Source organism: Melanostigma gelatinosum (genome assembly GCF_949748355.1).
Source record: "Melanostigma gelatinosum genome assembly, chromosome: 8".
NCBI lineage: Eukaryota > Metazoa > Chordata > Actinopteri > Perciformes > Zoarcidae > Melanostigma > Melanostigma gelatinosum.
The window spans coordinates 13,089,568-13,110,791 of NC_136641.1; the positions used below are offsets into that span (position 1 = coordinate 13,089,568).

At 40.9% G+C, this 21,224-nt stretch overlaps 1 protein-coding gene across 7 annotated transcripts in view; it reads right to left on the minus strand.

The window, feature by feature from the left end:
• Positions 1–21,224, minus strand: part of kif1b (kinesin family member 1B) — a 56,523-nt gene that overhangs the window by 18,548 nt on the left and 16,751 nt on the right. For 2 of the 7 annotated variants that reach the window (XM_079273181.1, XM_079273177.1), the window contains exons 3-23: positions 20,140–20,216; positions 19,841–20,020; positions 19,109–19,177; positions 18,541–18,719; positions 17,811–17,922; positions 17,248–17,325; positions 17,092–17,157; positions 16,469–16,544; positions 15,875–15,953; positions 15,616–15,758; positions 14,902–14,943; positions 13,036–13,247; positions 11,602–11,681; positions 10,983–11,058; positions 9,210–9,289; positions 8,654–8,760; positions 8,205–8,288; positions 7,699–7,879; positions 7,497–7,569; positions 293–401; positions 119–136 (exon numbers count right to left, since the gene is read on the minus strand). In XM_079273181.1, the coding sequence (XP_079129307.1) occupies positions 119–136; positions 293–401; positions 7,497–7,569; positions 7,699–7,879; positions 8,205–8,288; positions 8,654–8,760; positions 9,210–9,289; positions 10,983–11,058; positions 11,602–11,681; positions 13,036–13,247; positions 14,902–14,943; positions 15,616–15,758; positions 15,875–15,953; positions 16,469–16,544; positions 17,092–17,157; positions 17,248–17,325; positions 17,811–17,922; positions 18,541–18,719; positions 19,109–19,177; positions 19,841–20,020; positions 20,140–20,216 (2,121 nt within the window). Of the gene's footprint in view, positions 1–118; positions 137–292; positions 402–3,527; positions 5,325–7,496; positions 7,570–7,698; positions 7,880–8,204; positions 8,289–8,653; positions 8,761–9,209; positions 9,290–10,982; positions 11,059–11,601; positions 11,682–13,035; positions 13,248–14,901; positions 14,944–15,615; positions 15,759–15,874; positions 15,954–16,468; positions 16,545–17,091; positions 17,158–17,247; positions 17,326–17,810; positions 17,923–18,540; positions 18,720–19,108; positions 19,178–19,840; positions 20,021–20,139; positions 20,217–21,224 lie in introns of those variants that run through there. The other 5 variants (XM_079273182.1, XM_079273178.1, XM_079273179.1 and 2 more) reach the window with 4 other exon arrangements.

Below are 21,224 nucleotides of genomic sequence, written 5' to 3' on the forward strand. Positions count from 1 at the left end.
AGGATACTTCGACTAGTTTCACTTAATACATTGAATGAGTAATTAGTATGGCAATATTAACACATTTTAATGAAGTTGATATTACATTCTTCTATAAAACAAGAAATACTATACGCACATCCCAGAAGTTTAGGCTCTGGATAGGAGTGTGGAAGAAAAGAATTCAGTGCATTATTAGGTTATATAATTTTATATATTAAATATAGATATGTATAAACTACCGGTATATGTATTGGGCTTAAAGACATGAAGTAAATAAATATCTGCAGGACAGAAGATTTGCACTACACACCTTCCTCTTCCTCCTCATCCTCCTCCAACTCTTCTTCATCAGGCGTCTCAGAGACCAGAGAAATGGTCTCCACCTGTTTCTGAAGTTCCTGCAATTTGCTCTCGTACACCTGGACACCAACACACAGGGACGAAGGAAGAGAACATGGACAATTCTCCATCAGCCGCAACAACCGGTGAACTTAGCTAGCCAAAATACACTAGTCTTCACTTTGACAGTCAATACTACCAGTTTTATTGATACATTAAAGAAAAGTACTGAACCCTTTGGTTACTGGTCCAAATGACACATGGATATATACACATGCAGCTGGATGTATGAACAAAGACATGACGACGGGTTCAAAATGTCCTAAAATGTGTAATAATATACATAAGACATAATCCATAACTAAAAATCTGGAAAAAAATGTCATTGTTTTGGTCAAAAAAAACTATTATAATTTCTACTTTCAACAAAAATGAATTGGGTAGCCCAATTCTTGAGCCAATGCAATGAACGAAAAACTTTCACCTTTTGAAAAAACTTTCTTCTAACATTAGTATAAAAAGTTTCTGGGAATATAACTTGACACAATGAAATATGTTGGAAAAAGCTGGAATGGATGGAAGAGGACAGGTGCTGCTGGTAGAAGCTGAGTCAACTGTAATCCAATGAGGGGCGCCATCATCATCAGAGCAGGACAGGCTGTGGTCCCGGTGACCTCATCCTGTTTGTTCAGTGTCTTCTGGGAAGACAATGCAGCCTTTTCATTTGTCATTAACCTCCTCCCTGCTGAAATCCTGCCAACAAGCTGAATTATCTCCATTCAAAAACAATTGGAAATCCAGGAAGCAATTTTTACTGAATGTAGTCATCTGCATGAAGCTGCTGTTGTAACAGTGTGTACCATAATGTACCATTACAATGCTTAAAATCATGATCATGGAATGAGGTAAATGCCAACTAATCCAACTTTCATCACCACCCATCCCATGTTGCAAGTATAAGTGTGACATTGTCATGATGCAGTATTAAATAACGGTAATAAGAAATGGCTAATAAGGCTTTTTTGCATCGTATATGGGTACAAGTCTGTAGATGGATGGCTTTAAATGTAATGTTTTAGAAATTATAATTTAAACTTTATTAATTCAAGCATTTACAAAGCCTTTAACCTCACCTGAGGTGTTTCCTAAAGTGTCTCACAAGGACACTCCTGTGTAGTGCTCACGTACAGAGATCTGATTCTGTCCCTAAACTGGTTATTTGGCAGTGAAAAACAGATACCAACCATATGTAACAAATGAGTGTACTTTGATCAGGTCATTTTATTTCAGTCATATTTTGAAAACGCTACACAGGGATTCAGTATATCCTTGTCTTGTTCACCTATGCACTGTATGTTTGCACAAAGTGCTTGATTAAGAAGTAACACAACTTGGTAAACAGCCACAATGAGGCACTTGATATTGCAGATTCAAAAAAACAGATGTAAAACACTCAACAGACATTCTAAGTTGCGCCCTAACACAGACATATGTATATTTCATGAGAACAGTACATTTGATGTTTTATACTTTCCAGCTTACCTGGTCACCACCAGCACCAGTGCATACTTTAAATAACATTATTTAATGGAGCATTTATGAGGGATGAAGAAATGTAGGCTATCGCATACAAAGATAGTCAAAGACATGAGGCGTAAGATGGAGAACTGGACTTGCATATGTCATTCTATCATTTGGTTTTTGTTACAGCATAGTACGGCAGAATATATACTGTCAAAAGTATTAGTATAAAACACAGAAACACAGAAAAAGCTGAACATTTGTATCGTCGTCAACAGTCTCTTTCATGCTGCGGAGTGCCACTGTTCCTCTAAAAGCATTTAAAGGCCATCTGGAACATGAATGTTACAACTAATGGGTTCTTTTAAAGCTATAAAATGCATAAAGGAAAAGACAGATTGACATGCAGACTTGCTGCTAATTCAAATACGCATCAGCTATAGCATAGAAGCAAAAGACTGATTTCATAGACCATCATGCCGATAGATCTATCAGGGTTTCTTCAGTATGTGGCATTTGATGCAGCAAAAACAAGTCTTAAAAAAATAAAATAAAAATCTAATATGGATAGTTCTCTCGAACAACATTATGCAAATACTTCAAGTCTCTGTCCTCCCTCCAACATTTTTTAAGGCGCATCTGATGGAGCCATGACAACACTCTGTAGGACATCCAATCGTAACACGGAGAACTCTGTGCTTTACTCAGAGAAGGCCGCATGACACGGGAATCAGAGATCAGTTTGTGGCGTGTGGGTTATACAGCAAGAGACAGAAAATGATTTTGTGGATTTAAAATAGATACAATTTTATAGATTTTGTCTTTTACGGTTAGGTCGTTCTCCTATAATTTCTGCATAGTGGTTCTTACATTTGATAGTGTATTCAGTAAACTCCAGGATTCTGAGAGAGGATAGCATTATTAATTAACACAACAACTTTTAACATTAAAATTAGCATCTTCACTAACTAATTATCAATGACTTGAGGAAGTGCAAAGTACTGAAATACAATTATGTGACAGTTACATATTTGAAATGAAAAAAAATTAAAAGCAATAAATGTTATTACTAAAAAGTTAATTTGGTTGAGTAAGTTATGAAGGTTGCCAGTTTTGCACGAGTGTTGAATTAAAAAGAGGGGAAAGGAATTTTAAATGCACAACATGATTAATGTAGTTACCACTTTCTTTAAACCACTATTTCAGTCTATTAAAAAAGGCAGTCACGTAATTGACTAGTGTATCAACTTATTCCATAATCAATTTCAAAATGTCAAACATACTGCCGTTTTGATTCCAAATCTAGGCCAATAGTGATTGATAAAAGAACATGTTTGATGCGGTACAACACAAAATGTATAACTGCAAAGAAAACAGATTCAGTTTCATGTTAAATAGAAAGAAAGAAATAGGGTCTAGGTTCCTAATTTGGGCTAAAATATCAACAAAAGTCTTGATGAAAATAAGCACTTTAGTGTGTTTGTACTGTAGTGGCTAAAGCATTCATGACAAATCAATACGAAAATGGCAAAGATGTAAACTCAGAAATTTAACCATGAAGATAATTTTGGCAAATAAAAACAGGATTGATGAATTGTCACACATGCTGAAAAATGAGCAGCGTGGGCATGCCGTGTCTCTTCAGAACAAAACAACCCACCCCCACCCCCCAAAAAAGTCCCTTTATTATCTGTTGGCTTCAATTCCTTATGACAGCTCTCCCAATGCTAATGACAGCGCACACAATGTAGCAAAAACTGATAAAATGGCATATATTATAATGATGATAAAATGTCTTATAATACATACAATGCTTTTGGATCAACCAATAACCCACTGATCAAGTGCAAAAGTCACAATCGGATTGAGCTGTTTGAGTCACATGATTCTGAGCTGTTGTGATCTGTAATGAGTTTGCCTACCAAAAGTTTATCAAACTAGTTCCTGATTCCACAAGTTCCCACTCAGACTGCCGTCTCTCTGCTGGCTTTTAGATTGGGAGCAGACATTTGCCTGCGCATTCGCGGAGGTGCCTGAAAGCTGATTGGATAGTTAGCGTGGTCAGTGTGATGGTACTGCTGGTAGCCATTGAATCTGCCATCTGTATACACCATGCCATCATGATGGAAAGGCTGATGGTGATGGTGTTGCTGGGGATGTGCTGGCTGGCTCTGGTGGTGGCGGGGCTGGTAGAAAGCTTGCGTGTGCCTCCTGTTGCTTTCAGACTGCTGCAGTGACTCCATGGAGCCAGAGGGCCGCTGGCGGTGATTAAAAGAGTTGCTGCGGCTTCGTTCATGGGGCTGCTGGTTCTGGTTGTTCCTATAGTGGTGTCTGTGACCCTGGCTTAAACCTTGCTCCAAGTCTTTGCTCCTGTGCTGGACTGATGGGCTTGGCAATGGGGGAGTGACTTGGATCAGTGAAGCAGCCATCATTTCTCTATACTGCAGTCCATCTCCAGCCTGGCTTTCTCCCTCTTCTTCCTCTACAGCTTCTTTGGGCACCTTTAGCTCAACGACCTGCTGATCTGTTATTATGATATGAGTACCAGGGCTCCATGAATTGCGGTGCTGAGGGTTGCTTTTGAAGGGGAAGCGTAGCTTGCGATCTTCTGGGGGTATAAAGCGGTGTGGTCCAGTTTGCCGGCGGAGCTGCTTGGAGATCTCTTGTTGCTGAAGGTTCTTGAGGCGCAACTGCTCTTGACGCATCCAGCGTATGTGGCCTCGCTTTAGGGTTGAGTCATCGCCTGTACTTTGGCCTATTTGTGCATCGACATCATCTCCAGGCATAGGAGGTTTTGGTTCTCGAGGGCCTGGAGTTGTGGCAGCATAAGTGGAAGTGCCTACATGAGGCTTTTCTTGGCTCTCCAGGGTGATGAGCGGAAGGACCTTTTCCATTTTGACCATCTTGTTCCTGAGAGCACGGATCTCCTCGTCTTTCATATTGTTTTGTTTCTTCACCTCGTGCAAGATGTCCTCAAGTTTATCAATGTGCACCTTCAGGTCATCCATAACAACCGCTCCTGGTCGAGCCCCATTGGCAATGACATCCTCAATGCGCTCATCGCCAACGCCTACAGTGTCCCAAACATCCCGAGCCACTGCCCTCCACGAGTCCCGCTCGTTGGGGTCCTTCTTGCTATAGCTAGCGCAAAGCTCCTTCATCTTCACGATGGCCAGTGCCTCAATTTCCTGCCGTGTTTGCCGGAAGTCATTGAGCGCTACTTCATAACAAATTTCTTTGACAGCCTGGATTTTCAGGTCGGAGATGGTCACCCACTTGGAGTCCTTGGTGATGCGACGCCGCTGAGGGACCTGGTACATTTTAACTTGCTCTCTTATCTTCCCACTGCTGGGTAATCCACACTTTCTCACTATGGTTTGTAGCTTGCTGGGTGGCAGCTTTTCCCTCAAGGAAGTGATCAGTCTCCAGCTCTCTTCACAAGACCTCTTATCTGAGTCATCCCCACTATCAGAGTCTCCATCCTTGAGAAAACAACACAGGAAACAAACCAAAGGGTTCCCAAAAAAAAGGAGAAATTAAAATGGGAAATCAAAGAGAAGATGAAAGGAATTGTTTTTTCTTTTTTAAAAGAATGAAACAAAAGTTATGAATATGCAACATGGGAACTTCAACTATGAGTAAAGTTGAGGTTGTATCAGAATCAGAACATAAAACATCAGCTTTGACAGAATTTAGTAGTTCAGAATTTAAAGATTATAGGACATTTACCAAAAATGACTATTGCACTGTCATAATGTTGTCTAATTTATGTGCATACATCATAAGATGTATGGCAACGTGCAGAATCCATCCATCCAGAATTATGCTCAAAATAAAGATAGTAAAATAAATAAAAATCCAACAAACAGTGGCTTTCATTGACTTTCTTGCGTGTCATTTTTTTCATTGTCGTGTTTTTTCTAGGGAAATTGTGATATGGATATGAATAAATTAATTAAAACATTCCTCGTTGTCGAAAGTAAGCTTTCTACATCTCAGAAATAGCGACATCAACTTTAACAATATTGTTCCCAATGTTGCACATTTATATGGATAAAGTAAAGGTAAAGCATGTCTGGAATGATTGGAAAAGAAATATTAATAGAGGATAGTTGCCGATTGGAGCACTTCGTATTGTTTTGTAATATTCCTCTTCTTAATTGAAAATGTTGTGATTTGAAAGCTGGATTCCAAACATGCTACAGCGGCATGCATGTAGATGCCTTTTGGAACTTTCTCCCTTTAGTCCAGAAGGTTTCAGTGGCTTTAGTATTAGCAGTGAGTTAGAAGAGTGTTCTTGCAGTTGATCAGAAAGACAGTAGAGCGAGAGAGGCAGGAGTCAGGGTAAGTGTTAATCCACTACAAGAAAGGTGTTAGTTGGAAAAAGAATGCAGTTTCTCATTTTTGTAGACAAAGTACATTACAGATCACAACCATGTGGTACAGATAATCAGGTCTCGTGTATGATACTGTATCTATGGCTAGAATTGGACATATGTTGCTGGGAGTCTGAACCCCTAATGCCTGTAACTCTGCACATAAAACCAGCAGAGTATGGAAGAGGTCTGAGATTCAATGACTCAACTTTCAGCAGTGATAACGCTGTTGTTGAGTCGTGCTCTCAGTGTTCTACACAGATACCGCAAAGGCTAGCAAATGAGGTAGCCAAAGAAGTCAATGAGAAACCACATTGTCACCATCTGTCAAAGAACTACAGCAGGAATTGTTGTTATCACAATGCATTGTACATGTCAGCAACTGCATTGAAGAGATGAAACTCAGGATAAAAACAGAGCAAGAAAACTAGAGTAGAAATGTAATCCAAGCAAATCAACAGCCACTTCAAAACTGACCAGCAAACACTGCAACTTATTTCAGAACCAGTACTGGATGAGTTAAGAAAACATGCTATTAACATGAACCATGCAAAAGCAGCACAACTTTATATAAAACAAGGCAATGTGTTTCAAAGTGTTACTGAACAATATTCAATAAATTTTAAATCAATTTGGATCTCAGTATCAAATCAACTTTAACTGTAAATTGCTGTTTTGCAAGATTCAGGTAAACTATAGAAGAAAAGTGAATACGGGGATTTGGAAAGGGGAAAAGCTTTACAATTTAATTCTCAATTAATCAAATTGCTACAGAAAAATCTGTTAAACCCTAGAGGAAGGCAAGTAAAAGCTAATTTGTCTCAAACCAGAAAACCTTCCATGCAAGAAGAACAGACATGCACTAGGAAAAGTGTGATTCACACACACACACCTCTCAAAAGTGTGAGAGCTCAGAGTGACAATTAGTACTCGTCAGACTCAAATGGACCGAGTGAAACTAATATCCAAAAAACAAAAACTAGCTTTCCAATTGTACTTGACCATATAAAAACCATGCTTTAACTTTGAATTCCACTCATGACATCTCAATCAAAGTCACGCATAAAATATCACAAATTAGCTGAATCACTCAAGAAGCTGCTTTTAATTATAGCTCAACTTGCAAAAGGCATGAAATGAAGTACGGCTTAATATGTATTAAACCCACTCTGCAGTTTACTTCTAACTTGTCTACAACGTCTAACATGTTGATGACACAAAACAATCCATAAAAATCTAAAAGTGGGTTTGATTAATATCCAGCTTATTTGGACTCACCAGTCGCTGTTGCTCCAGAAGTTGGTCTGCTTCCTCCTTCTCCTTTTTGTACAAGATTTCCATCTCAGTGAGCCTACATAATAAATGAGCAAAATCTATTGTGAAATGCATTTCACAATTCGTGATGTACTGTGCAATCCATAAACAAATCAGTCACTATTAGAAGTTTGTTTGAATATAGCAAACGGGATGGATTGCGTACCTTTTCTCCATCTCCTGCTTCATGTCGATGCCCTGCTTCTCCAGAAGCTCTCTCTGAGCAAAGGTCCAATCCACCGGCTCTACGGGCGTTTCAGTAGTTGGCGTTTTCTCTCTTTCGGCTCGGGCCTGTTCTGGATGGTTGAACCGGAACACATGGTTCTTTCCCATAATGATGCGGTTACCTGAAAGAAGATGGGTTAGAAATAAGCGTGGAGAGCATGAAATTACCAAAGACATTGTCCCTTCTGTGCCGATGGAACAGTGTAAATGTAAGAGATCCAACTTTTCTTCTCATAATGCTTTTTGTATTTAAGCTAGAGCGTCACAAGCGGTGTCAAGAGCCACATTGTACAACTATGATTTATGAAGCTCCAGGAAAATACCATTACACGCCTTCAATTATCTGAAGTTATTAGGAAATCAGTCATCTCATGACGGCCTACAGAGATAATACAAGTATCACTTTTACAGATTATCAACAACTATTTGCAAATATGAGATGCACACCTGAACGAAGCTGGATGGAATCCTCAACACGTTTGCCATTGACGTAGGTTTCTGATCCCTCGCAGGGCACCAGCATGACGACAACTTCACCAAAAACACATCAACCAAATCATCAGTGACACATTCTGAGTCTCAGAAGCTCATAAACATTCATTTTCAATTGGTAAAGGATAAATATTTAATGCAGAGTTTGAAGCGATTACTGACATTTAGGGGAATATGTTTCCATGAGTGTATATTTATGCAGCAATGTCATCCATCGTCACATTCACAGAGCCTGGGGTTGCTCTTCATTTTTTCTTTGCAGGTAATTAGGAGTTACATGTATTTTTCTTTAAATCAGAGCAGCAAAGGTTCTACCAACTATGCTATCAACTCTGCTTAGTTCAAAAACAATCCAGATACTCAATACACAGAATCCAAGGCAAACTCATAATTTGGTGCCTCACCATTTCCATTGGCATTCCGCTCGCTGCGGAAGATGCAGTGCTCTTCCTTGATGTGAGCGCCACTTAAAACGATGTCCTGTCGTCTCTCAGCATCAGCCTGACCCACCCTGAAATAATCAGAGGCCATTTTGAGAGAGTGAACACTGCCCTCTCGTTGTATTTTGTCAAAGAGTCAAAGTCAGAAGTTAAATGGAACCTTTAAAACCGTACTTTTGGAAGACACCACTTCTAAAGCACTATACATTCCTTCGTCTGTGATTCTGTCATCTACTGTTGTTCCTCAGAGGCGCGATTGTAACAAAATACTCAACATGAATATTCTACAGAGGGGGCCAAAAGGAAACAGGGGAAGAAAGTAACTTTAGACAGCAAAACCTTTTGTGATTTAAAGCCAGTTTGCCCCGATTCTGAATTTCATCTTCCCTCTTTTGATGTTAAGCAAGAAGAACTTTCACAGTAGTTGTTCAGATGCTACTGAGATACTGTATGGAAGAAATTCAAAAACCTTTCTATATCCTCTGCAGCATTTCAGTGTCGTCATTCAGGTTTTGGTTACCTTGTAATTCCGTCTTTGATGTAGTAGAGCAGACACTCTGACATGAGAGGATCCTCATTCAGGTTCACCAGGTGGGGAGTCTACAGATGAAACGCAAGAGGTGGACAGTTTACCGCAAAAGCACTTCCAGGATTTCTACTTTCATCAATAAAACCTCCAGAGTCTGATACATCACAGCATCACTACAACTAATGCTAGCAGCTACTCCGTCAAGCCACCAACCTCTTTTGGGGAAAACACCCCATTAAAGTCAGCATATAGATCACAAGGCTTCTCAACGAAATGCTAACCCATTGAGCGGCAGTGAGTGAAAGGAGAAAAAAAGAAGAATGAATGGAGGACAAATGGATGTGAAGGAGAAAAACCTCAAAAAAATCAATTAGCGGCAGAGGAGGGCGATCTAAACATGCCTAAAAGGGGATTCATTTCAAAGAAGGGAATTTTTTGAAACTACAGCTGATCTAGTGACAGCTAGTTCTGAACAGTCTGTGACAGAGATTTGTTATCTTTTCATCCCTATCGTGCCTCTTCTCAGAAGCCTGTACCAACACATCTACTGGCCTCGATGTTGCTGCCACGCAGCACTTTGTCTACTGGAAGGTGCTGTAGAGGTAAGGAGGGTGAGGGGAATGTACCGGCCGCTAAAGGATACGCTTGAATAATCTACTTAGAGCCAAGTGTCATATTCAAAGACAAGCCTTGATTTAAGTAGACGGTGTAAAATTTAATTTCTAGAACGTAAATATGAAGTCCTTATTTTAAAAAGGTATATTATGGGAGAATTTTCTTAAAAAAAATAATGTAAAGACTCGTACAAAATAATCCTTCTCAATCATCACTTATGACCACTAGAAGTGCGTGGTGGTGTCTATATCTACAGAGACCCTGCACTGTATTTTCTCTTTTCTTCTTATTTTGCTATGTTCGGGACATTTCTGGGCATCGGCAAAGACCCTTTTGGCCCCATGTGGGGTTGTAGCCCCCAGTTAATAACAGCGTGCACGGTGTGGAGCCCGTTCAAGTCGTCAAATACTGCTGCTTTGTCACGCCCCTCTGAGTCTGATACCGGCCCACTTTAGCTCTGTCAGATACAATTTGTCCGTATCTGACGGATGAAAACGTTGGTTACCTTGCTTGGTGTTTTAATGTGCTCCAGTGTTCCCCCTGCTCCTCTCTCTTTCAACACACACATAGAGACCATGATGAAGCATGCCCTTCGGCAGGATTCATTCAAAATATGGCAACGCGGCAACTTCCCACAGGGTTGTGCGGAGGTATGGGTGGGTTTATCTGTGCTGTATATCTCAGATTATAGTTAAACATGGAGGGGGAGAATTAACTGTAGTTGCTCCGCACAATAGTTAAACAAAATGCAGATCTGTGCAACTGGTGCGGTAATCATAGGGGAAACTCTGACCATGGAAATAAGCACATATATGATGTTAGAACCACGACTTAATATAGTGCAGGAAAGGCGCTTTGTTTTCTAATTCAATTTAACAAACCTTCTTGGTTGGAAAACAATCGAGCTGTTCATCAAGTGGGCTTGCATGGCTAAGCTGAGTATGTGAAGAAGCAAATAACAGAGTGGAAAGACAGAATGACAGAATGATAAGATGAGCAGACGAGAGAAACCAGTGACGGTAGAGGGAGGGTGCTCATGGAAAAACACAAGGTAGAAAACAGAAGTGAGGTAGAAGGCTGTGCATCACCACCCATGGGAAATTTGACACAGCCCTTCTCCATCAACGTCTGCGCTTGTGTCTTTTCTACCTTTTTAGGAGAGAAGACCCCCAAAGTGCCTCCATCTTCACGGATTGCAACACCCATCTCCGCAAGCAAGGCCTCCCTGCAGTGAAGGAAACACATTTGTCGGCTCGAGAATGATACTCAATAAAGACGGCATGATGCACGTAATCTCTTACAAAGACTTTCTGCAACGGACAAACACGTACTCTGTACATTTATTTTCAGCAAAGAGCCTTTGCATAATAATACGAGAAAGAGGATGAAACGTGATGGTGTGCAACATTACAGTAAGTGATCTGTGGAATGGCAACGGGCAGAGAATGGCACCAGTGAGATTCAATGGACAGACATGGTTGATGTCTGCAGCCACAGAGGAGTGGATAAAGGGGAAGAAAAGGGTGTTTGTGCAGCAGAGTGTCACAACAGAGAAGGGAAATAGACAGATTGAGTGCAGAGGAAATGAGACATATAGGTGAAAGAAGTGAGACAGATAGCACAGTGGGGTGAAGAGACAGCGCTATGAGGGGGGGGGGGGGGTTGTCTAGCACTGACAGGACACAGACAAATTGAAAGAGGGGTGGAGGCACACGTATGACACACATCTCCCTGCACGAGAGATAGAGGTGGGTGAGCCAGTACAGACCTCTCCATGCGGATTGCCTCCGTCTTTCGCAGCTTCTCTTCCCAGGTTTCATTGAGCTCTGCAATGATCTTTTCCGATTCCTGAACACAAGAGGCAAAGTATGAGCACTCTGGTTTTAAAGAGATTACATCTGTTATACTAGCGACAAATGTGCGTTCTTGGTTACATTGTTTCTTTCATTAAAGAAAGTTTTGAGTCAGGCATAGAACAGAGAGGGGCAAGATAACATACTATGACATTATGGAAACTATACCATGACTTTATGAGTTTCCCTCCGATAGTGTTGCTTTAAGCTCAAGTAAAAATCCCATACAGCTGCTACGCTTGTTGTTCATCTTAGCAGTTGGTACTGTTCTTCTGACTATTGAGAATCTTTATGACATGTGCTACTACAAAGGTTTATTAACGCAGTAGATCGTCATCTTAGTTTAAGTTCATACTGAATTGTTACGTTGGGCAATACTGAGACTGATGTAAACTTTCATAGCTGCATACACCTTTAAGGATCAAAGAAGGGGAATACTATGTGCCTCACTAAAGCGCAAAGCCAATAAGGCCGGATCTATTTTTGGTCGAATTTCATCCTCATCTGCGTTGGTGCTCGACGTCACTGGATGACAGACACGACTGGGCACCGTGGTTGCCTTGGAAACTGCAGCTCCTCATGGTTGGTTGTTGCAATGCTCCCTCATCAACAGCGCGAGAGGTCTACTGTGGTCTACTGAGAGCGTGAGAGAAGCAACGCTCAGTGGCCACACGAGGACCGATAGCCTTTACTCCAAACACGCTCTGCCCATGTGTGGGCTAACATTAAACCACAGCAATCTTGACATTAACACATAAACTTCTAATTTACTGAACAAATGTTACAGCGTGAGGCTTTTATTGTAAGTTGGTATGAAGTTCACCAATCTATTCACAGATATTTACTATAGTATATAACTCTAAATACTACAGCCCTAACTCAAGTGAGTCATCTTTTCAAATATTTAATAAAAGTGGAATTTTCTTATGCAATGTGGCAATAATTGATATAAGAATTGTTTATCAAAATATATTATTATTGTAATATCCAAAAACAAGGGAAGCTTCTCCTGTGCCACATACTTGTGGTAATAGGCAGTGAAGGGAAGACAAATTAAACAATAATTATTGTTTTATAATAATCAACAACTAAGAACGTGTTTTCCATGTTTGGTGTTGTGAAGATTGAGAGATTGATATATGCAAATATTATGGAAATTCTCCTTCCAGCCCATTGCCTTGCATAAACATTTACAAGCCAGCCTGTTGCCCCTCACAGCACAAGACGGGGCAGCGTTTAGCTCTACTGAGGACAAAAAACTAAGAGTTGAAAGTAGCCTTAGCAGGGTGGGAGATAGCGGTGGACATAAGTGTGATTTGACTGCTGCAGTGTACACAGGCCAGCTTTACCTTGAGTCTTTCGATAGCCTCCTCTCCTCCAGGGGTCGACATGATGCGCTCCTGGATACTGGTGACCGACTGAAGGCCCCCCTGGTTACACAGCGAGCCAGAGGAGGGTGAGGCTGTCAGGGAACCAATGGGGGCTGTGGAGAAATGGCCAGGGCGTTGGTTCTCTGAGGCTATCAAGTATCTATGCTTATTGTTCTGAATGTCTTTGAGGTCTGAGCCAACAGCAGGAGAGAAAGAGAGAGAAAGAAAAGCACAACACAGAGAGAGGTGGGATATGCCCAGGACAGGGGAATAATGGGATATAAAACACATAAAAAGGGAGGACCCAAATAAGAGGAGATCAAGGAGAGAAAAAGATGGGGAAAGAGAAGACAAAGGGAAGGGAAGACCAATGTAAGACACAAGTTTTACGTCAAAGGGTGAAGACAACATGATGGTGAGCTACAGAGAGAAGCAGTTTTCATCCAGGTGGTTTGCAACAGTCTGCTTGCACCAACTCTTCAACGCCCAGAGCAAATACTTTCAACTCCAGCTTGTATTTTATTAGAAAGTTTCAGAATTACAGTGCACAGCAATTAACTGAGCACTTCATTACTAGTGTGTACAATTTTGAGGAATAGGATGATGCCACTTTGTTGGCTTTGTTTTGAACGAGAACACACTTAATGAAAACTGCCATCAGTGTATCAACTACAGGATGGGAGACTGTAAGAGGATCTAGAGAGAGGACAGATGAGTCATTGACACATGCCAGTAAGTTCAGCCTGCAGTTGAGTAGTTTGAGTCAGCGTGCACTCACACATCCACCATAGCGGAGCAACAGCAGCCCCACTAAAGGTCACTCAGCTCATGTCAACATACTGGCCTCGAGGACCTCTGTGGTACCACAGACGGTGCCTTCTAAGAACTACAAAACAAAAACCACAGATGGCCACTAAAAGTTGAGTTTGAATGATTTGGGAGGTGCTGACATTTGTGTCCAGCTGACACTGGCAAAAGAGGCTTTTCATATTCAAGAGAAATAGGGAAGGAGTACTGAGCTACTCACTCAACTAGCATGTAGTCCATAGTGGGATAACAGTAACAAAATGTTTTACGTAATGTGCAGGATAAACGCATACAAGTGCTTTTGGTCAGGGATTCAGGAAAAAACATTTGCGCAGATTATCAGCGCAAAAGGGAAAGTAGGAGTTATCAGGGATTTCTGAGAATACAAACTAGCAAACTAACCATTACTAATGAAGAGTATCGCAACACATCAAGCTAGTCTACTCTGTATACATACATTACCACTCTGGTGCGGCTACTTAGAAATTTAAAATCATGCACCTTTCCATCTGTAGCTCTGAGGCTCAGTTTGAGAACTGAGAAGTGCCACAAAGATGTGAGCACTGTCACCTGCAGCGGATGGTTAGTAAGCAGAAAGCAAGAAAGCAGAAATACCACCGTCAACAAAAGGAGCACGAGAAAGTGAATCAAGGACAGATATGGTCATAAAATGGTGTGGGTGCCTTGGGGGTGGGGGGAAGACAGACGAGCTATTCTAAAAGTAATCTTTCTAAAAGGGATATTCCAAAAGTAACTTGTGATACAGTTGGATTGGAGCCTGTGAATAGCTGCCTCACCCCCATCATTGAAGCACAACACATGCTAAGCTAGTGGCATGCTAGCCCACGCCAGATCAGCACATCTACAGAAGCCTGGCATTTCTAAGTCTGCGTCTATCAGGCTTTTGCTTTTCTTAGCATTTACATGCAAAGCTGGTAGCAGATTAAATATGCAGTTAATGTGGGTATAAGCAATGGTAGCTGTTATTAATCGGGAAAATTGTGATAGACAATTCATGACTACCACACATATACACACATTTGATTCCACTTCCTGGGCAATCATCTCCCATAGGATCAACTGGGAGGAAGCAGGAAAAGATGAGAAGGGTCAGAGGTCAGCGCGAGTAGAACGGGAGGAAAAGGTTACAGACATTTCTTAGTGAGCTGAATGAGAAGAACCATAACGAGGAGGAGAAGAAATGGCATGTAATGACTCGTTAAGTGCCATGTCATTAGGCTTCATCCAAGCAGACGAGTCATTATGTAGTTCAGATATTAGACGTTATTTATGGGTGAAATATCTCTCATTTACTTCGCTATGAGCCATTACTGTTGAGTACAGTGTGATAGTTTAATGCAGCTTTTAACTGTCATTTGTGTTGCCAGTCACAATCAGCCAAATATGAATATTTATATTTTCATGAAACCATTTGTACAGTATGCAACCTTAAATATTCTAAGAATGTAGTGTTCTATAGTGCACATTATACATTCTATAAAATCTACATTATACTCAGCAAGGAGGCATAATAAACCAGTACAGTATCATGGTTTTTAAAGTTGTTAAAAGTCCTTTTAGTTATGTACTAGGCATGAATACAGGCACAGTGTTAGAAACAAAGTTGGAGGATTGAAAGAAATGAGACAGTGAAGTACAAAGAAGATGTTGCCAGCGTGTGGTAGACCCTGAGAGAGAAGGTAGAGGCTGCGCGGCTGCCGATATGGCCTGCTGTGATAGCATTAGACTCACTGTCTAGGATGTCTCCCAGACCCTGGGCACGGAGAAGCTCCTTCAGTCGAGCCACTTCATCCTTCAGGTCACGCACCAGCTTATTGTTGGGATCCTCATTGATGATAGCATTGCATTTGATGCTCTTAGCTCGGTCAGCATAGCTAAAAAAATTGTAATAGTGATACAGTTAATATATAATTATGGATTAAATGCAAAACAATTTAACCGGAATTATTTTGGAAGTTATTATTATCTCGGTCCTGGATGGAAACCTTACCGGAGTGTGCTGAGAGTTTCATCATAGTTTATGTCTGCAGGACTGAGGGCAGCTACCATGGCTGTTCTCGAGTTTCCACCTGATATCAAAAGACCAGTAAAGAAGTTAATTATGCAACAATTTGTGTAAATGGCCACTTTCCTAAAACACTGTGTGTAAACCAAAACAAAACAAGATTGATTCGTATTAGACATGATTTCCACTGCAGTGTGCAGCACGGAAGAAAACATTACTACAGGACAGATTAGTGCTGAAAACCTAATTCTACCAACACAAAACTTCAGTGACATTAGACTAAACCGTAAAGTACTACTTGTGTCATGTGTGCTAAGATTGAAGATACACTGAACTAAGGAGATGGAAGTGCTTGTCTAGTTGGGTTGAATTACAGTGCTGACAGTGTTCTTCTTAAATTAGCAGAGAGTAATGTACACTAGCTCCAGTCTCGCTCTCTTTTTTTTTTAACCCCAACTCATCTCGCAGGATACAGATGGTTACATGTTTGCTGTCCAGGAATAAGGATCTTGCTACACAGGTTACAGTCATAAATTCCACCAGTAAAGGATATCAAGCATGAGATATTAATGTTCATACCCAGGTTCTCCCTCAGCAGCCATGTCAGAACAGAGTCTCTGTACGGGATGAAGTCAGTCTTCTTCTTCTTCTTGCTCTGCAGTAAACAAACATAACGTGAGCAGGGAGGAATAAAGATTTTTGTTTTAAAACTGAAAATTAGGGATGGCCATGAAGACAATATTATGATGCACCATGACAAACACCTTATATGTCATGGACAGGTCGGGTAAAATGAGTAGAGGCCTGATTTGATTAGCTTCTGCTCTACTGCAAGGACTGTGGAATTCACTGTGAGTGTAACGCCTAAAAGCACAGCACTTGATAAAACGCAAAATAAAATGGTGATGACGGAACACTATGCAACAGCTTCATCATTGCACATGGGGAAAAAGGTTGTCAAATCTGCCTCATGGGAGGAATGAAGAGGTTAGTGATTGAGCCGTCAAAGGGTTTACCTTGCTGGTACAGTTATCCTGTGTCTGCAAGCATTACAGGGACAAGAGAAGAGAGAAAGGCAGACATTACAGCATGCCAGACTACTAATTCCTTGAGAGGACAGGGTCAGGTTTTTGAGGGTAAGAGAAAAAGGCTGAAAAGGAGGAGAAGCAGCAAAAAGACAGAAAGAAACAGGAAACACTCACCACTTCAGCCAAGGCAGAGATGACCTTTCCTAACGTGGTGAGAGATTTGTTGATGTTTGCTCCCTCCTGCAACCATAGATGTTTATTGTTAGAAAGCCATGAAGGTAATGCTGATCAACTGTTTGCTAATGCCGTCTGTGATCATGGGAGTCTTACCTTTAGCCTGGTGCCTGTAGCTCCAGTGGAATCTGCTCGCTCACTCCCTGCCAAGTCTACCAGACTAATTTTACTGACCTGAAGAGGGAGTAGATATAAAATACATTTTAGATGAATCAAGGTTATGAATAATTTACATTAGAATTATAACAAACTGAGAGATTATGAGAATATTCCTGAAAAAAATGACAGCACTGACTGCCAAATACAAAGTTCATTATGTTTTGAAAAATGTTAAAATATATAGATATCTTTTAAAGCGTAAATCATTTTAAACGTGTGGATGCAGCGAGGCAGTAAAATCTGATAGCGTGGCTAAACACAATCGGCATTGTGCTTAGAATAACACAGTGGCCTTTGTCTTAGTCAGAGGAAATGCTGAAAGTCTAATTCTAAAATGGCGGTCACCACCAACAAAGAGGACCATCGGAGACATTTTAGCTGAAATCAAAAAGGAGCAAACTTAATAAATGGGCTTGAAGTCCCAACCGCACGGGACCAGAGTCAGTTATAAACATGGTAGGTGTGAAGAGTTAATGTCTGTCTTTCTGGTCTCGTCTGACCTTTTCCGTGGAGAGATCTGTTTCGCTGTCATGTTTCTTCTGTGTGAAGACGATGGTGAAAACAGCATGGGACCTACTGCTGGTCTCATTCATGTTGGTGGCGGCCACAGTTCTGCAGGTGAGCACATATGCTTATTGTTACAAAAACAATACGGATGCAACGCATTTTTCTGAACAATTGAATCACTTTAAATGAGTCAGTATTATTAATGCTAAAGTCATGGTCTTGGCTATTACAGGAGCTATCACTGGGTTCTACCCCTATTAGAGTGAGTCTCAAGGATTATGCACACATGGCGGAGGTGGATACACCAAACACAACTACACAAGGCACAGCCAGAGGGACAGTCACAGGGGAGATACGGGCTTTTCACGCCATGTTCCAGAAATAAGCCCTCCGAGTGAGCACAGGAAGATTAAGGCAGGGTTCACTCCTGCCCACAGGAGCCACACACACACACACACACACACACACACACACACACACACTTCTGGTTCTGGTCTCCAGAATATAACTAACTGTTCCTTGATCAACACTGACGCTGACTGATCAAGTCATACAAAATCTACATCACAAGAACATTTCCTGATTCCAACTTATCGTTATCTTGCCAACAATTTGCAGCCTTAATTAAATCATTCTTGTGAGGACGTGGGCTATCACATCATCACAGCTATTAACCCCCCCCCCCTTTCCATGGTCCCAGAATGATCCCGGGGTTTGGCTCACCTGGCCTTGTTGCCGGCATCCATTAGGTCGGCAATGTCTGTGTAGGAGGTGACAGCCAGCTTGGACAGGTCTTCCACGTAGGGACCCAGTAGCGGATGCTCTCTCACTCGTAAATTCCCTTTGTTCTTCGGGTTCAGCAAATCTCGCACTCGCTCACAGTAGATCTCCATGTAACTGACCTAGAAGAACATGACAAAAGTATCATCAGTTCGGGTGCTGCAGTGCAATAGCATAAAGCAGTCAAATTAAGCAGAATGTAAACTTTTGTACTGCAGATCTAAATAATGTAGGTATATTACAGTATATTTTGCAGTTTAATTGTTTATTAATATCATAATAATTTGCTTTTCTGGGACTTTTTTTTCCAGTTTGAGGAACAAAATCATCTGAAGCAATATGCTAAAGGAACGCAGCATCTTTGGAGGTTAAGCCAGTATGTGATTGCTTTCTAACTATCACCAGACTTACTGTTAGGAGAAGGCTAGGAATAGTTCAGTAGAGTCAAGCCAACACCAGAGTCAGAGGCTGAGAACAGGGATTACAGATGCCAAAGCATTCTGAGACTCACCTCTACTGAGTAGGAGAGCTCCTCTTTGTTGCTGGCATCATCGATCTTCTCAAATAGATCTTCGCAGAGCTGAGAGGCGGAGAAAGAAGATGTTTAGTGCAAATTGACAGCATGTGAAAGAGAGGATGAATAGAAAGAGATCTGTGGACCGAGAGGTAAGATACTAACTAAGTTATTCACATGTATAGGAAACTATTTAGCAACAGAACATCAGACAAACAAAATGTAGAGAGCATCAGCATATGAGACTTACCTACTAATAGTTATTACGGAGTAAAATATAGTATTCACGCTAGAATGAATAAAGGTTGGAAAATACAATGTAAGAAATATCTGACAAGACGTCCCCCTCACTATTGCAGTTTTTCCTAAACCAGGTGGTGGCTACTAAGGGAAGCGAGCATTGACTCAAAACAGTTGACTGACAATTTAAAACGTTGAAGTGAAACACAGGAAGATGAGGATGTTAAGCAGGCAAAAAGAAGAAATGTGAAGGCACCGTGAAGTTGCACTCTGAACATTGCTGTGGTGGATCGATTTGGTTTGAAATGATATGACTGAAGATAACCGGTAAAAACTGTTTTTGTATTACAGAAAGTGTCCAAGACTGTGATTCACGCGTTATGTTAAACATTGAAGTCACGTTGCATGAGTCAAAAATACAGCGGGCAAAGTCTCTTAATCTCTGCTATGCAATTCAGTAAAATCAGAAAGATGTAGTGCAGGACAAACCATGGGAATGATTCCTTCCTGCCCCTCCTCCTGCTTGCCCATCATGGTGTAGGATTTGCCAGATCCTGTCTGGCCATAAGCAAAGATGCAGACGTTGTAGCCCTCGAACGCATGTGCCAGCATCTCCTTGCCAATATCATTGAACACAAGGTTCTGTGATGCAAAGCTGGAGTCCTCCGGCTGTGGGAAAGACGGAGGACTTAAATGTATAGAATTTCAATAAACTTGTGGTATTTCAACATGAATATATATATGGTCATTACACTGAACTATGGAAGAGAGAAAATGCTCAAACTCACCGTAGTGTGTGACCAGTAGGAGTAATCAAAACTGAAGGTCTTTGCTGGTTCCTTTGGGGCTTTGGGGTTGAGAATAGCTGGAGGGAAAGAACAAAATTAGTAATGTGGAAGATAACATCTGGTTTGAATGTGAAACCGAGACAAGAACTAGTCTCAAGGTCTTGCAGTTTCATCTGAAGGCCTACCTGGAGTTAATCAATTCATGCTTCATCATCTGTTGAGTCACTGGACTAAGATTTTGATTCAATCCTTTCAGCCACAATTTAGTATCCAGCAAAAGTTGCTTCTTTGCAGTAATTTGAATTATGGCCGGGAATCTTTAATCAACTAATCATTGAAACATAGGTTTGTATCCTGGCCTTGAAGTATATTTGCAAGCCTATTGCCTTTGTGTCTAATTAATGTGTTGTCTTCTAGTTTAGAGCATCAAGTCAAATATGTTTCTGTTTACTTTTTTTGTGTTGTTGTTCTGACACTTTCTTTTGTTTTCTCGCTCGTTTTATCTCAGTCAGATTAGTTAAGAAAGGAGTTTGAATAAAATGTTGCTTCAACATCAACATCACACCAAACTCCCATCCCTCATTTAAAGAGATTTATATATTCCTCCTGAACCTTCTCAAAAAACACGAAATGTAACATCTTAGTTTCAAAATGGACCCCGTTTACAGATTTATTGTATATTGTTGGCAAACAATGAGTCAATCTTTACAAGAATATGTTCTTTAATCAGAGCATCAACTGATATATTTGGAACTGAAACTCACCGACTAGTGACGGATTATAAAACATCAGCTTTTTTGAGAACTGCAACTGTTGCGTCAACCTTTCCCAAAACACACCATCTGTAATCAGTTTCTTTATTCGTACTATGCATTGATAACACAGAGACCAACAATACAGAGTTTAAATAACACATGTCACCTATTCTCACTATACCACCTGCACCTGTTGTATCTGCTATGATGACACAGTATTTCTGCTCTGCCCTGCTATTCCCTATGGCCACACAGACATTTCTTAATGAGGAAGAATCTGCAGCCATGCCCGGCATGTCATCCCTCTCAACCATGCTTGCTCGTACCCCT